At 30.9% G+C, this 19014-nt stretch overlaps 1 protein-coding gene across 6 annotated transcripts in view; it reads left to right on the top strand.

Annotated features, from left to right (window-relative positions):
* The window catches only part of LOC142324977 (serine/threonine-protein kinase SIK3-like), a 312103-nt gene that overhangs the window by 192893 nt on the left and 100196 nt on the right, over positions 1-19014 (top strand). For all 6 annotated transcript variants that reach the window (XM_075366181.1, XM_075366180.1, XM_075366176.1 and 3 more), the window contains one exon: positions 17747-17810. In XM_075366181.1, coding sequence (XP_075222296.1) covers positions 17747-17810 — 64 coding nt within the window. The remainder of the gene's footprint in view (positions 1-17746; positions 17811-19014) is intronic.

Below are 19014 nucleotides of genomic sequence, written 5' to 3'. Positions count from 1 at the left end.
TAAATACTTTTAGTTCTTAGAGGAACAACCGTTAGTTCACCTTGCTTGGCTGAAAAAAAAATAAAAGTGCGTTCAGATAAAGATAAAAAGTACGACCAGCTTACGTTGAAATTTAAAAGATTTTCGTGTTTTGCAGTCTTAAATTTTTTAAAATATCGATCATTACGTTCCATAATAATTTGTTACATAAGTAAAATGAAATTCACTCCAGTGCTTAGGTATTAAAAATTAAAAAAATTGTGAAAAGTATATATATTCTCAACTTCATGGTAACAAATTTTTTTATTTTCTATGAAAAGTTCAATGAAATGAAAAAAGATTTTGGTGCTTTGTAGTCAAAAACTTTTTGAAAAAATTGATTGTGTACAAACTTCAGTGGGTATGTGCGTTTGTGCTTGTTTTTTTTAATATTGGTCTCTGCTGATCTGTATGAAGAACAGGTTTTCTGACAATAACGCTGTCGTGGTTGTGAATAGAAAACGGGAGTTATTTCTTTTTTTTTTTTTTTTAATTAAAGTTTTAAAATAATTGGACGAACGTTGGTATGATGTCGGAGAGGAATTGGACGTTTTTTAATAACGTATGTTTTTTTAAACTTATGAAATATTAAATAATATTATTGAAATAAAATGGAAATTATGATTGAATATTTTTTAATAGTTTTCACTTCAGCAAATTTCTTTAAACTTGAAAGTTTTGTTAGTTTTTCTACCGTTTCTTTTATTTCGATTTATCGACTTGAAATTTTTTACCAGGAGGATAGTTATTATTCCAAATAAATAACAGAAGCTTTATTGATCTAATTTTTTATTTATTCAACCTACTTACTCATCTCTTCTAGTTTTTCTTATAAGTATATTTTCTAAATGAAATTTATCAGGTGAAAACAGTTTTCACTCTATCATACCGGTAAGGATTAAATTATTCATTTTTAAAATGATATTTTTAAAAAAACCGAAATTATTATTTTTTTATATATTTTGTTTTTAACTTTAGTTTATGCTTTGTAGAATGGAGTAGGTTACTGCTAAAGTAACCTTAGTTTAGCACTTAGTGCTAAACTAAGTTGTGATCGTGTGAAATTTTGTTGCTTTTTCTTATTTTGATGAAACGGCCTTAAAAAATTTTTATTGTAGTTTTTCGGTAACAAAATGTGTATGTAAATAAATAAATAGGAAATACAGGAAATGTAATAAGAATAAAAAAAAGTTTATCAAATTTTTGAAGGTTAAAATATAAGCTCTACGTAAAATGCCGGGAAATTTAGCTACATTGTCCCATTTTTTTCTTCTATTTTCTATCCAAATGAATATTTTATCAATCTGTTTGTAAGTTGTTTAAAATTCTATTTCGTATTTTTTTTAGTTCACATTTTTTTCAGGCGTGCAATTTATTTAATGATTTAAATTGAAATTTCAATATTTTCCGTCTTTTGACATTTTTTCGGGAAATCGGCAAATAATTTAGGCTGTTTTCTTTTTTTAATAACATTGGTGTAAACTAGTCGGTAGAATTTATGCTATGTTGTATAACGAAAGGATTAATTTGTACAGTCTGTTTGAGAAGCAGTAACGTATTAGGGGATTTGCTTATTACACGTACCCGTTTATTCCTAAATAAACAAATTTAATCTATTAACCAGATCAGTACTTCGTTGCTTGTTGTTTAATTTGTCATATCAGGAATATACCTATTTCTGAGTGTTTTACTATTCTTGTATTTTACTCTGCAATTAGAAAAGAACTGGCATAATAAACGTGTAATAAAAGGGGTAAAATGGAAATTTTTGTAGTTAATATTATTGGATAAACGTATATAGGTGCAATAAGATTGATGGATACTGTCGCGTGTTCGCAGCTCCATAAGGATATTGAGAGATTGACAATTGAAAATGTTTATATAATTACAATGTATTGGTTTAAAAACTTAAATAAAACAAGACAAATCAATAATAATGATAATAGTAAACGACAATCGTAAAACAAATAAATAAAAAAAGTATAGTAATCGCAACCACAATAATAATCATCAGAATAATGACAATAATGGTATTAGTAAATAATAATTTTAATAAACAGAGATTACATACAAAAGAGAATTTAAAGTAATCGTCAGGATTTATTTAGAGGTAGATAAATAATGAAAACTAGAATTCTGTTTTAGTGACAAAAGACATTACATGGCCGCTCTCTCTTTTCCTGTTTAGCCTCCGGTAACTACCGTTTAGATAATTCTTCAGAGGATGATATGTATGAGTGTAAAAGAAGTGTAGTCTTGTACATTCTAAGTTCGACCATTCCTGAGATGTGTGGTTAATTGAAACCCAACCACCAAAGAACACCGCTATCCACGATATAGTATTCAAATAACTGGCTTTACTAGGACTTGAACGCTGTAACTCTCGACTTTCCAGTTATTACATGACCGCTAGTCTTAACACTTTTAACCACTAGTCTTTCACTTCTTCACTGATCTCCTCGCAGAATACTCTGGCTGACTAACGTCTCGCGGACTAATTTGCAGAACTACATCGCAGACTTCATCTCGACGACTCACATCCGCAGACTTCACCTCGCAGAACTGATATCATAACGTATCGCATACACTTATTTCGCGGTACTGATTTTTAACTGGCCTTCTAGGGAGCATTTATACTCTTATCCTCTTTACCTGCCAGACCGGACCCAACTCGAAGAGTGAGAACGATCGACCAAGCCCTTTCGTTCCCGTGCGTTCCTAATCTTTGTCCAGTAATTCTTCTCACGAAACGACATTTATTTATTGTGTAAGCGGGCAGTATTACAAAAGACAATTGTTAAACAGTCCTGTTATCTTTACTAAAAGAGTTATTTTAGCCCCTTTTCTGAATTTCTCCCATTATTATATTTTCTACTACTTTCTTATTAATTGGCAGGAATTTGTTACTCAGGTTCGCCATACATACATATATATATATATATATATATATATATATATATATATATATATATATATATATACACTAGCAGATCCGGCAATGCTTCGCTATTGCTAGATTTGAGTATATATTTATATACAAATTAAATAAACACAATTGAAAGTTTGATAAAACATTAACAAAATGAACATTACGGAACTTCACCTTTTCCTTTTACTCTTTCGCTCTTTTCACCGTTTCCCTTTCCTCCCTTCCTTTTCCCCATTTTCGTTTGTACCACACTTCCTAACCCATTTCCTTTCCCCAGTTTTTCCCTTTTCCTTTCCCATTTTCCCCTTCTGCTACAGAAGCAAAATGGTCTTTTCCTTTTAAGCTAAAATAAGATAATTTGTAACGGGACAATAGTTCTTTTGACTAATTTATAATTTTTTTTATATCATTCTATGTGTTAGGTATTGTAAATATCGAACGTGTGTTGCAACCTTTCTTTTTCTGTTTAGCCTTCGGAACCACAGTAAGGTATTACTTCAGAGGATGATGTGTATGAATGTACATGAAGTGTAGTAGTCTTTTACAGTCTCGGGTCGACCACTCCTGAAAAGTGTGGTTAATTGAAACCCAATGCCAAAGAACACCGGTATCCACGATATAGTATTCAAATCCGTGTAAAAGTAATTTACTTTATTATAAGTGCATTTATTAACGAAAAGTGTTGAATTCCTTTGATTAAATATTAGTAATTCTAGTTTTTTAAGGTTAAATTACTCAGAAAACGGTTATCAATAACACTTATTGTATTTCAAGTATTTTTATTTGTACTTTGTAATTTTTTCAAGAACTGTACTCGAAATATTTTTTTATCGTTGAATTACATTCGTAATTTTTTTTCGTTTGCGTATATACGGTACGGTTATGAAAACAACGCTCTTAACGGATTAACTAATATTTATGACTAAATTGAGAGACTACTTGTTTGCTATATAGCTTGGTATAACTACGTCTAACAACTTTCAAAAAGTTCTTTTGTAACTAAATATAAACAGGAGAAAATCTACTTCAGTAGTACCTCACCTACTTCAAGTAAAACCGACCAAAAAATACTCTATTTTTATTATTATATTATACTCTATTAAGTTTTAAGTTTAAGTATTATATTAATACTCTATTAACTATTTTTTTTTTAATTTTCATCTGTGTTATTTAAACCTTTACCGATAATTTTAAAGCTCAATAATTTTTTTCGTAATAAATTAAAAAAATGATGAGGTCAATCTTTTCTCTTTGTCCTAGTCCATTTGACCGTATTTCGACTTCATATTCCAAGTTATCGACCAATTTTTAAGAAATAACTGTATATGTCAGAAATCGTTATTCAACAAAAGAAAAAAAAAATTAAAAAGAAAAAGAAATCTAAGCTGAATAACATAATTTGTTTACTTTTTAAAAATTATTATTATTATTATTATTAATCAAAAGTGAATTGGTATTGAAAAAAAATCTTGTAAAAAATGACAAGAAAGTATTGAAACAGTATAGACTACGTACTGTTATGTAGACAGACGCTCATAAGACGAGGCAACGGCCTTGTCTTTAATCACATTTTTATTTGCAAATATCATTTCAACCATGACGTAAACATGATTGTTTTTCATCATTATGAATAGCTCTTATTCGATTTATCAAATCCAATTTTATTTTTATTTTTTGTGGAAATTAACGGTAACAATTTCCGATTGAAACAGCTTTTTTCATACAATAAATGGAGAACATCGGTCGAAAAACGTTCATATTTGGCGAGGACAGACAAATATTTTAATTTTACGTATTTTAAAATGCTAAACGCGTTTTTCATGTGGACATAAAGCTGTTTGTTGGCTTGGTTTAAAAATAGTCAAAAAATAGTTTCAGTGAAAATTTTTTTAATGTAAAATTTCATTAACAGAAAAGTGTACGGGAAATTAGGTAAGAGCAATTTCAATTTCTTTACATTATTATGAAGAAAATTATTTAGCTTTAAACAAATTGGCAAAATAACAATGCGATTAATAATCGCTGTGGACAAAGTATGTTGAGAAAATTACCGAACGTTTTTAATTACGTGCCAACGGAGAAATTTAGTGACATGCGGTTGGCAGCATTGTGTTTCGCATAACCTCCTCTGTAACCACGTGTTAGATTGTTGATATCGCGTTTAGTTTTCGTGTTATTGTTATTTGAGTGCAACCTGTTTAAGTGTTAGTAGCGATTTTCGGGAGCAACGGTACAAAGTAAAATTCTGCGTGAAACTGGGGAAAACTTTCACAAAAACGTTTAAACTTTTAAATCAAGCTTACGCAGATGATGCTGTAGATCGTACGCAAATTTACGAATGGCTTTCACGATTTAACAGTGGTCATCAGTCGATCGAAGATGACCTTCGACCAGGAAGGCTATCGACTTCAACCGATGACACCCGCGTTTAGAACATCAACGATCTGGTACGTGCGTGCAAATCGTCGATTGACTTCAGAGAAATTAAGAGGTTAGCATCTGTATTGGATCATCTCGTGACATACAGACTGAAAAATTGATCGTGCATTGAGTTGTAGGAAAGTTTGTTCCTCGTTTGATGACCGAACAGCAGAAAGAACATCGAGTGGACGTTTGTCGAGAACTTCTTGAACAAGCCGATGACGATGAAACATTCACGCAAAGAATCCTAACGGGAGACAAAAGCCGGGTTTACGGCTACGACATCGAGGCAAAAGTTCAATCATGACAATGGATCAGCCAAGGATCTCCACGTCCAAAGAAAGCGTCATTCCCAATCCAATGTAAAAGTGATGCTTTATTTTTTCGATTTTAATAAGATTGTGTATTTTTAATTCTTTCATCAAAGTGAAGCAGTGAACCGTACGTGTTATCAAGGCGTTTTGCAACGGTTACGTGAAAAATTCGCAAAAAGAGACCAGAGTTGTGGAGAGACAACTCACGCAGGATTCTTTCACCACGACGATGCGCCCGCTCAACTTGCTTTGTCAATTCGTCAGTTTTCTGCCAATATTCAGATGAGTTTCCTTCCTACTCGCCAGACCTGGCTCTGCGGGTTTTTCTTATTTCCGAAAATAAAATGGGTGATGAAAGGACGCCTTTTTTAGACTATTGATGACATTAAAGGAAATTCGTCACGGACTTAAAGGTCATTTCAAATGAAGCTATTTCTTCCCGAAGTGAAAACACCGCTGGCAAAAGTGTGTGATTAGCAATGGAGGGGGGGTACTTAAAAGGAGGCAAGGACCAATAATCTGTAAAATTGATAATAATTAAAAAAAAAATTATTTTTATTTTCTGAATAGATCTCATATGCCGCACTGAATACAGTTGCCGCACTTTTTCAGTACGTATCAGCTTACAGGCTAGCATAACATTTTAAAAAGTTATCTATCGGAATTTGTAGAGTATTCGCGAATGATTTTATAGTGGGGGCGATATTTAAATTGCGAGTTACCTCGATCTTTCAAGGAATTGTGGGTGGTACAGGCATCCACGAGTTTTTCTTCGTTTCGCTGTCACTCTTAGTACTTGTGTCGAGACCATTCTCACTATGTACCCATTTTCTTTATTGTTCAAATTAATGTCAAAATTGATGCGGTGTCTAAAAACAATAAAAGCCAGTTTATATTCATAGATTGGGTGTGCGTGTGCGCGCGCGCGCGTAAATATAAAGAATTGTTTAAACAAAATTTTACGTGATTCAGATTAAGGAATTCGGGTACATAAAAATACTATGCGAACCGATGTTTTTTCTAACTTTTATTATTGGAAATGTTCATCTGATTCTGTTCATTCACTTCCTGTCCGTGAAAATTCTTCACGAAATTTACCTACTAAAGTTATTAAAGTACTTATATTTTCTAAAACCGTCGTCATTAACATTGTTAACTATGCAGTGTTAACGGTGAAAAAGATTACGTGTTGTAGGATTGTATGACAATTACATACACATCCCGTTTGGTTACATACAGATGTGAGAGAGAGTTGAAACTTTCTGTCATTTAAATCTGTAAAATAAGGTTTGCTTAAAAAAAAGATATATTATGTAATTATAAACAACGTAAATATAAAAAAAAGTCTGTAAATGGAAACTAAAAAACGGAAATGGAAACTAAAATATGAACTCCACGAATACCTTTCAAACGTTCCAAGGAAGGCTTGTTAAGCCTACTAGGCTATTAACGATGTACGGAATCGGGGCGATACGGTTTTCTGAAGTGTATTGAGGCAAACTGAAACCAGTTACAGGTTCTAGAACTGCGGTGTTCGACGTCTATTTAGAACCGGCTACACTTAGGAACTGACAATATTATGTGGCACTGGAATACGGAATACAAATATATAATCATGTAGTTTACATATCTTCGTAATTATCTATATTTCCTCGCTTTATGTTTTTCTAAGTACTTCGTATATACCGCAAAAAAAATGAAATAAACTATATTAAATGTGTTTAACACACATATTTGGCTTAGATTGAACATATATTTGCCTTAACCAAAGAAACTGATTGTTATTTGTGGTTATAACGTAATATTAGTCGGTTTAAGGAATAAGAAAATCGTGGTGATTGTGGCTGCAATTTAGTTCATAAATCCTAACAAGTAAACGCTTTATAAATTTTTATTTTAATCTAATAAATCGATTCAAATTTCCGTAATAAATAAGCATTTCCTTTCGATCTATCTCGCTCTTTAATTTTTAAAATACCCGTACAAAGTTTTATTTTTACAACAAATCTATTTCTGTTGTCAATAATAATAATGATAATGGATTTTGCCGTATGTAAAAATATGTATATGTATTTATATAAAGATTTAATAAATAAATACAGATTTAAGATAAATTACAGATTTAAAATTATAGATTTAATAAATTACAGATTTGAAAATAAAATAACAGATTAGCGATCCTGTTACAGGGGAATGTTTTGTAAAATTTAAAAAAGAAGCCATGACAAACTTTATTGTACCGACGGTATTAGATTAATAAGTAAATATAATTTACATTGAAAAATTTAGGCTTTTTTAATGTTTTTATTTTGTATTCTTCTTATTTAAAAATAGAGCAGATTTATAATTTAAAATGAACTGATGTTTGGGTTATTGTGTCTCTGAAATTCGATTTTCTTAAAGAGTATGAAATTAATGTAAAAAATAAAAATTATCTTCCTCGCATTCCCTGCTTAAGATGGCGGCTCGTTGATCGTATTTAAATAATAAGCACTGAAAAGGGTGATGTTCAAAACAAATACCCTTTTACTCGTATACAAATATGTCTGCATATTGAAAATTGGTTTATCGGTTTTAATGAAAATTGTTGATTCTTTATTTTCTTTACCGTAATCTAACTTAGGTTTTGTAGCCCTTCAAAAAGATGAAAATGGTACCCGCATCGCCTTGTAGTCGGTCAGGTATTTTTTTCTTTAAATGTTTTTTTATTTAAGAACATAAGTATTGCCCACAGGTTTGCTTAAAATATTTTTCGATTGTTCAATATCTCTTGCTACAGTTATTCTGCTACAGAAGAAAGGATATCCGTATGAATTTGCAGACATCGTGATTATGTATAGAAAGAATAAATTAATTTCTAATAAAGAAAAGGAATTAGAAAGAAACTGATCGTCATTCCTCAACAGCAAACCGGGAAAACGAATGACGGAAACACAGCACGTAAGTTTTTTTAGAAATGCAGAAAAATCAGCTGAAATAACAGGAATGAGTTTAGAACTTATCAAACGGTTCGGTGTTTTATAATTTAATAATAGCAATTGTAAAATAAATTTGGACAAGTTTGATGTTTACATCAGGGAGACACGAGATCTATATCTTAAGGAATATCCGTGGTATTTAATGCCCGTAAGTTTACACAAAATAGTTTTCTATGGAAGGGACATTATATCATCAGGTATTTTCCCAACTGACCAGTTTTCAGAAGAAGCGCAGGAAGCAAGAAATAAACACAACAGACAATACAGGATAATCATTCTCTAGAAAAACTTCAAGAACCAACACTAATACTGATTTATTAAACAGATTACTAATCACCTCAGACCCGTACATTGCAAGTTTAAAGTCACCTCCGAAAATAAAACGTGAAGAAATGAACCCGGAATTATTGAATTTGTTAGAACTTAACGAGTGAAATACGTGTGACTGCAGAAGAAGATTCTTCTGCTAGATCAGAGGAATATAGTGATTCAGAATAGACTAATTTCCTATCCAAAAATTGTTTAATTACTTTGTATTTGCTGGACTATACAGGTATACAGTTCTATATATTGTTAATTTCGTTTTAATAAAAGTATTCGTTGTATTTATACAAATCGTGTATTATTAGTAACAGTACCTGAAATAATCAATAAACAATTTTTCCTTCTAGGTAGGCAAAATTGCACACTTTGCGGCGGCCGGAATTAATAGAATTAACATCTCGATTTAGATTTATTTTCTTCAGTTTTTATTACAGTGATAAATTTGTATAAGAACTGTATTTCATTATAGAAAGCGGTAAAATGAAGTGGATTATATACGTATGTAAAACTCTGCTGATATTTTGTGTATATTACGTGAAAAAAATGTAACACATAATTTCTTGATTTTCAAAATTTCGACCACCCGACTATCGATTGAAAAAGTTGTATCGTAGCCAGTTTGAGAGGAATCAAAATAATTCCAGGAAATATAAAGTAATTACTAGGTAATGATAAAAATTAAAATGAACAAAGGAGTTTTAAGAATATAATTTGGAATATTTTACTCTGCCTTCTGAGGTTCGGGAACGAGATATTTAAACTTATCGACTAGAAATATTTTGGTATTATCAAATATGGTTGAAAACATTATTTTCGTACGGTAAGTAATAGTTTGTAACAAATTAGAAAATTTCTTCCGGTAAATTAGATAAAAAAAATTAACGATGTACAAAATTGTAAATACAGATTATCTTTTGCAGTTTATGTGTTACCCGTTTACAAAAAAGAAGTGTATATTAAAAAAATAAAAAATAGACCGTGGCGTATGATAAAAATTCAACCTACCAGTGAATTTCATTAATTAAATTGTCATCGATGAACGTGACGTATTATGAAGTTAACTATAACCAGACGCCACCCACCGGGTTGATCTAGTGGTGAACGCGTCTTCCCAAATCAGCTGATTTGAAAGTCGAGAGTTCCAGCGTTCAAGTCCTAGTAAAGCCAGCTATTTTTACACGGACTTGAATACTAGATCGTGGATACCGGTGTTCTTTGGTGGTTGGGTTTCAATTAACCACACATCTCAGGTATGGTCGAACTGATAATGTACAAGACCACACTTCATTCACACTCCTACATATCATCCTCATTCAAGTGTTACATGAATTGTGTTACATTTTTTCACGTAATATACACAAAATATCAGCAGAGTTTTACATACGTATATAATCCACTTCATTTTACTGCTTTCTATAATGAAATACAGTTCTTATACAAATTTATCACTGTAAGTATTATCTAAACGGTAGTTACCGGAGGCTAAACAGGAAAAAGAAATAAAGAAAACTATAACTCGACGCCGGCCTCCGTGGCGCGAGTGGTAGCGTCTCGGCCCTTCATCCGGAGTTCTTGGTTCGAATCCCGGTCAGGCATGGCATTTTCACACGTTACAAATCATTCATCTCATCCTCTGAAGCAATACCTAACGGTGGTCTCAGAGGTTAAAAAAAAATATAACCAGGCGTGGGACCGGAAAAATAGACCTGCATCTAGTTTTATTTTTTCGATCTGTATTCTAATGTTGAATCGGCTTAAAATTTATCACGGTAGAATATTAAAAATTGTATGTATATTTTACATGAAGTTCTATTAAATTATATGGAAACTAAAAATTAATGAACATTCCACAAAATTCTGATTACTAGAATTCCAATAATACACAATAGATGTATATATCTATTTATATATTTATTCGATTGTAAAACGAAAAATTTATCCCACAAATTTATAATAAAGGTTTATTGAAATAAAATTCAACCGTCCCACCAGCAGTATTTTAAGAAATAATTTCAATTTTTAAGTTTACATTGGAAAATGTTTTGTAATACGAATTAACTGTAACCACTCATTCGGTGTCCTGGATTGAGAAGCCAAATATCTCGTTTAGATTATTTATTTTAAAATCGTATTTTCAAAGTCAAAAGTTTATTTTGGTTCAGAAAATTATATGATGAAACAGATTAGATTAGTTTTAAGGAATTTTTTTTTTCCGCAAATAAAGTTAAAGTGAAAAACATTTACGATATTCTAAAAAAACGGTGAATGTTTTAAAGCTCACACTTCAAAAAATATAATCATTAATACCGCAAAATGTCCGGAAAATAATAGTTCATGAAGTAATGTAATGTATAAATAGTATTTTAAGAAATGATTTTACGTTTGTGTGGTGTAGTATTAGGTAATATTAACCAGCCGATCGGGGTTCTTAATCGGGAGAAAAAATATTTCATTTGCGATTTATTTTCTTAAATCGGCCTCTAAGTTTATTTTATACGGAACTAGAATAAAAAAAAGAATTAAGTTTTGCAAATGTTTTCAGCAATTAAGAAAAAAATTGAAATAAATATTCAACTGTCTGCCAAGTTCCGACTCTTAATATTTTTTGCAGACCGTTGTAACTCAATCTAATGGGAACAGTAAACGTTTACGCCGCAAAATTTTCAAAAATGGTAATTTTCATAAAATTCGACCGTAGGTAGACAAATAGTTTTTAGAAATTTCATTTATTATTCTGATGCTATAAAATATATGACAAATATTATGGTACAAATTTGGTAAAAATTAACTAATTATGAAACATTTTGAAAATATTTTTAGTAATTAAGTGAAAAATAGAAAAACGTTTTCAGTGTATAAAAAATACAAACTCCACGATTTATTGTAGACCGCTTTATCGTAATTTTTGTGCTAGACTGAAAATTCCACCCAGTCTTGCATATCGTTTATCTGAACGTACTTACAGTGACGAAATATCTATTCTGTAGCCCGTGGTTAAGTTCAGTCGGACAATAAAACCTTGTGCGTTTGCTCTTAATTTACTTATATTATTACGTTCTCCAGTTGTTGATTCGGATCAACATAGTGGATATCTGGAGCTTTACTTAATTTTTTTTTCGATGTTAAATATACATAGGAACAATATTTGAGAAGGAAAGTTATAAAATATTACACATTTATAAGGTTTGAAAATATATTCACTAGGCTAATCTAAATAAAATTTAATTTAACTATTTCTTAATATTCAAATTCTGATCTTGTACTAGCAGTGCATATCGTTGTATTTAACTCAGTTGAAAAAAAAACAGAATTTTTTTTTAAATTTTTGAATAGAACAGGACATACAACAGTTTACAAAATGTAGGACATCTCTTTAAGATACGCTAACCACTCTGCAAACGTTCGGAATCCAACTTCTGGATTTGTTGATTTTCTTTTCTTTTGTATTAATTCCAGCATTAGTTTTATTAAAATGTGCGCGCGCAAAATGATAAAATGCACCAAAAAAATGAGATAACTCGTCAAATATTTGTATTAAAATGAGAGATGTTTTAGGTAGATTTCATAAGAGAGCTACCTATTGTAATGGTTACCATGATTGGACTTCCGGAAAATTTCGACATATCTTCGCGTTTCATATCCCCCAGACCCTGAAACCACTGTCAGCTCAAAAGTTTATATATTTCACTTTCTTGTGAACACGATAACTGCCGTAATTTTGCGCCAATCACTTTCAAACTGTTCGTTTAAAATAACTCGTTAACAGCCAAAATCGGACCTTAGGGGTGGAAATGGGGGGGGGGGGGCTTTTTCGAAAAAACAAAATATCGGTATAACTTATTAAGTAAAATATCGAATTTGTTTAAAGCTCCTACTATTCTTTGAATAAGGGCCTTAAATGTATGTAACTAAAGTGTTCTGATATCACCAACCGTTGGCCTAGGGGTAGGAAAAATGAGATTTTGAAGACAAAAAACAATCTTACCTCCCTTAATAGGACATTATTTGTTTAAAGTGCTCGTTAGTCTTCTAAACATTTAAAACTTTTGTCTGAAGTAATTTTCGATATGACCAACCCTTATGACAAGGGATGACCAAAATGTTGCTGGTATTGTAAGGAGATGGGGATTATCGCATGCGAAAAATGTGAAATTTTTTTTCACATGCAACTATTGTCGTATTGAGTAAATTTGAAGTTTTTCTTAACTTTAAGGTGGAAATAATTTTTATTCTCTACTTAGCACCGGTGAAATCTTCCTCCGCCTTCCGGCTTGCCGAAAGGGATTTTTTTTTAAATATTACGATAATCAAAGTTTCGATCATACAGACCATAGTATTCAATTACGAGAATGTGAAAGTACAAGTATAGTGAACCCATCGGGTTTATCTAGTGGTTAACGCGTCTTCCCAAATCAACTGATTTGGAAAGTCGAGAGTTACAGCGTTCAAGTCCTAGTAAAGCCAGTTATTTTTACACGGATTTGAATACTAGATCGTAGATATCGGTGTTCTTTGGTGGTTGGGTTTCAATTAACCACACATCTCAGGAATGGTCGAACTGAGAATGTACAAGACTACACCTCATTTACACTCATACATATCATCTTCATTCATCCTCTGAAGAATTATCTAAACGGTAGTTACCGGAGGTTAAACAGGAAAAAAGAGTACAAGTATAGTAACAAAATCAAGAAAGTACAAATGTAATACTTGTAGAAAATGATAGGTACGATATAATTCACCAAAACTTTAGAGTTTTAGAATTTATAATTTAGAAAGTGGAGTCAGATTATCGTTAACTATCTAATCTGTATTCGGAAACGGGAACTAGTTATCTGGATTTTTATTTATTTTTCCTGTTACAATGTTAATTTTTTATAAAATGATTTTTTAGCGAATAAATTACAAATTTTTATTTCTGGAAAAGAGCGCTCTCCGTGAAATTTCGCGAGGTTCCTTATGTATATCATTTAATATTTCATTATTTTAGTCTTCTTTTCTTTAAAAATGTTTTTTATTTTTTTATTTAAAACGCGTTGCTCAAACAGTTACGTAGTTATCTTGAAAAATGTATCCCTAAATCTTTCCGTAAGTAATCCCCAATATTATTTAACTGCTTAATGGCTTATTTTTTAAATATTAACAGTTTGATTTTTTTATATAAAATTATTCTTGAGTAATATTTTTCCTGTAAGAGGATTAAGGGTGAAAATTTACCTGTTTGACTTTTTACCAGCTGATCAGCTACAGACAGTGATTTTTTAGTTACTTTCAACAAGTTTTATTCGTGCAACTTAAAGTATTGAAAATAATCTTTGAAGTATCTGTATATTACCAAACTTTTAAAGTTTTACGAGTTTGTGTTGTATCAGAAATAAACTATTAGATTTAATTAATTTTATAATTAAATATTGATTATTTCGTACGTAATAGTTATTGCTTAACTAATTTCTTATGTAATAATTAAATTTTACCGTTAGCTAGGTAAATGTTAGTGCGTGTGAAATGTTCGTTTTTCCAATAATAAATATTTGATTTGCCTTCCTTGGCTTCTTTTCTTTTTCCACAATCTGTAACTGAAGTCAAGGTAACAACAAATCAGCCAAGTCGAGTTGAGCATGTTTTCGATTCGATATTTGACACTATCGGGTACTGTATTATTATTTTATTTCTGTAGCTGTAGGTGACGATTTTTATAAATTTCGTAGTCAACGTTTGTTATTTTTCTAAAAGCCTTTTCTTATGATTGAGGTTTCTCTTCTTTTTTTTTTTTAAAAAAAAAGAAGGAAAAACAGAATTTTTAATATGGCTTCTTTTCTAGAGAGCAATGGAATACATTATTTTTAATGATATACATTTTCACAGGTGAAATGAATTTTTACGAAAAAAATGTTTTTCCACGAGTTGTTTTTAAAAGATTTTTATGTGGGCGGAATGGGCGAAAAAAGATGTCTGTGACTGCGGGGTAGGTGTGTATTATGTGATCGGTCGAAGTCTGATTATTGTTATCTAATTTTAAACGGCCAGATATTTTGAATTCAAACAGGCGAGTTTTTCTTTATGATATTTCATATGGGTATTAGTATATTATTTAATGCTTTATTGCCAAAGTGAACTACAGAACTAAAAGGCAATTTGTTGAAGGACAAATTAATAATAACATTCAGTCTTCTCTTAATAATAATAGATCATCTTAGTTTTATTGTTGATCAAGGTTATTGACATGTAGTTACTGTACATTTATATTCCGCAACTCGTTCTTCCTAAGGGTTTAAAAAGATGGATTTTTATGAATTTTAATTTTGTCTTTTAAACGGTGTATTTTGTTACTTTTTTAGAATACAGTAAAACGTCAACAATCTGAACTGTTCTGTCAAACAAGGGTCTAAATTATTAACGACATGTACCGTTTATAATATTAAAAAAAGTGTTGAGTTAAAGTATTAAAAAAATATTGAACAAAATTGTTCCTTAAGTTACAAATGTTATTATTGTACAATAATTAAACAAACAAAATTATTATACAAAGTTTACAAAGAATCAGTTGAAATTAGTATATATAAACTTTTTTGGGGAATAAATAACAAATTTGAAATTTTTTATTTTAAAGGTTTTAATTTTTTTTTGAAATTTTACTTTATTGTAAAGGTTGTAAACAGGTAATAATAAATTTGGTTTTCGCACAGTTTTATCGAGGCATGCTCACTAAATCTCTTACCTCAACACTCTCTAGATGACATTTTTCAAACATTTTATATTAATATCTCGCATATAAAACGAAAGTCATCTTACCGATCGGAAAATTATGAAATATCATTAGGATATAATTATTTCATATGATGTGTTCATTGTACTGGCTGAATAACTGAAAATCTGATCGAGCTGGCTCGAATTGCAGTTTTTTGATCGTCTTCTTTAACGCTGCTACTATTAGTTGTATATATTACTTACTACTCTTTGTATATTGTTTTCAGTACTGTACTGTTCATACTTCTGTGCGGTTAAGTTTCGTTCTTCACAGTTCTAAAATCCTTATTTCGATCGAGGAAAGGATTGCTGTAGCGGAAAATATGTGCCTTCTGGATTCTCTAAAAAATAAAGGCGTGAATTATTTACGGAGGTTTCCGAATCCCAGTAACCCAGCAAAGAGTAATATATATATATATACGATTTCGTTAAAAACTGGGTTATAACGGGGTCGGTTTCAAACGTAAAACGAAATAGACGACCCGTTGGGACTCAAAGAAGAATTTCTGCCGTCCGAAAAAATCTGTACGTAAGTTAACACAACAAAGCTGTATAAAATACAAATCTTACCGTAAGATATTTCACGATTTAAATTTCAAACCGTATCGTTCAACTTTGTAACGGCTTAAGAAAACAGACGTACTGGGAAATCTTAATTATTGTGACCTACTTCTCAAAAAAATAGTCGATGAACAGATATACCCGATGTTGTTGTATTTCATGTCAAACCAGGCTTCGTTTCCTTGAACTGGGCACGTTAATTCGTATCGTATTACCTATTGGGTGACTGAAAATCCTCACAGAGTTTGTTTGTCTACTTCACGATGAGAAAATCGGTATGCGGTATGTTGTCCTGTTTCTGGTAATCATATAACGAAATATTTTTTGATCGGACTGCCAATAGAGAAGTGTATTGTACAATTTTCGAAGAACTATACGCTCTGTTAACAAATCATGAAAATGAGTTCGGCTCCTTCCAACAAGAAGAACTATCAGCAGACGGGGAGCCACCGCGTCCTCAGGTTTTTTTTTTATTGCGATATTTTCCTTTGGGGTTGTTTAAAGGATAGAGTTTGTGAATCGAATCCCCACATTATCGGTGAATTGAAGGCGAACATTCAACTAGAAATCGATGGCATTGAGACAACGTTTTGCTTTTTATTTTGGTCGTTCGATATGATCACTCGAACGTAAAAGTTCATCGCTTCCCAGGCTGTTCACTTAGAAGGTAATTTTTAAAAATATGGTAAATATGTAAACTTTTTCTTATGTAAATACAGAATTTTATCTAATTTACGTTTTTATTTCATTCATAAACTGTTACGTCGCAACTTTGTTTAGTCTGTAGCGGTTTGATTTTAAGTTGCTCATTCTATAATAGGTTCGATGCATCCTTTTTAATATGACTCTTCTACATATTATGTGTGTGTGTGTGTGTGTGACACACAGACATACAATTATGGGTAAATATACTAACTGTCCTAAAAATCAGTCGCTAAATAAATTATGAAAAAAGTTTTCATAATCATGGAATTTGGACTGTATTTCTCGTTCAATTGTGCTCAGTAATAGAATTTAACGTTAGGAAAAATCAGTGCTCAGTGTGAAAGAAAATAGTAATAATATTACAAAATATTAATCAGACATAATGAAGGAGGAATGTATGACAACGTTGCATGCAAGTGATTCGATAGCGATAAACGGGCTGGACGGTCAGCTAAGCCCCGCCTCTAGAACTCGTAAACCTGGAAATGTACAGTAGAGTTCTACTGATAGTGATCGAATGATTTTTAATCATTCATACTTATTACTCCGCTGCCGCTGAACCTTTACATTTTTATTAAAGCAGTTGTTTATTGTTATTTAATAATAGCTCAAATTTAGAGGGCATTTTTAAAATCTGTTATAATTAAATTTTAGCCGATTCATTTTACATGAAATATCTGTTTTAATACCACTTATAGATTTGTTACTGTCGTTTCTAATATATATTTTTATTTTATTTTTTCTAACAGGTTATGGAAACTGAAAAAATGATATATTTAGTAACAGAATACGCAAGTAGGGGGGAAATATTCGGTGAGTATATATCTATTTGTTTACTTTTTCATATTTTAATAGTTAATGGAAATTTTTTATTGCTTCATTATTATTTTTGTTCAATATTTGCAGCGCTATCAGTAATAAACCTATTGTTAATATAATTTATGTCGACCGTTATAAATTTTTCTCTCTGTTTCATAAATAACATGTGGCAGTAATTTATTTGGTGGATTCGTTTCGATATCGCATTATTTTGTATCGGTGAATGAACTCTCTTGAAACGAGTCAATATTATCTGTAGTGGACTGTTTAATTGATATAATCGTTTTATAATTTTGATCTCGCACACTCATACACAAACTCGATATATATATATATATATATATTAGTATATTTTTCAGTATATGATATAGTCAGCCGTTATATATGAATGACTTTTTCGTGTTTACTGTATACGTTTGTAATATTTATTAAGAAGTTATTTCGGTTTTTTTTTCTGTACCTATTGTATCGCTTTTACTTGACCTACGTGATTTATTAATCGCTACGTTTTTATGTTATTCTTGTTACTGTAAGTACGCATATTTTTTTACGGGTTGCAAATTTAATATTTATATTTTTGTTTTCGTACGAATGTGATTTCTAACGTCACTTGATATATAAAACTTGTCCGCGACTTATTTATTCGATGTTGTAATTTCTAAAATATTATATAGAATTGTTTTTTTTTTTTAGTAAATTACCAGCACATTGATATGTACTCAAAATCTTTCGGCTTACTTGAAAGCCGTAATCAGGACATAAAATTATTGCATTAAAGTCAAAAATTTAAAAGATTACAATTAAAATGTAACTCGCATAGGAGTATACTGGTAGGACCTGACAGTCATGATTGTTGTACGTTTTAACTGTGATCTTTTAAATTTTTGATTTTAATGCAATAATTTTATTTCCTTGATTATATGATGGCTTTCTATAAGCCGAAAGATCTTGAGTAAATATCAATGTGCTGGTAAGGAGGATTTCATTAATTGTTAATATTATTTATTTAACATATCAGCGGTACCATGTTCGAGAAATTAATTAATTTATTTTATTAGAACCCAGTTAAATGATAGTAAACGTAAACCAATTACACTTGCTCGTATCGGCTATAGTAAGTTTAAATAACTTTCAGGTCGCGTAGCATGATCCAGATAAACAATCAGCCAATTTTATATTCTGAAATGAAATTTTTTTT

This window comes from Lycorma delicatula, chromosome 5 (genome assembly GCF_047948215.1).
Source record: "Lycorma delicatula isolate Av1 chromosome 5, ASM4794821v1, whole genome shotgun sequence".
NCBI lineage: Eukaryota > Metazoa > Arthropoda > Insecta > Hemiptera > Fulgoridae > Lycorma > Lycorma delicatula.
This window is presented reverse-complemented; position numbering and strand designations above follow the sequence as displayed.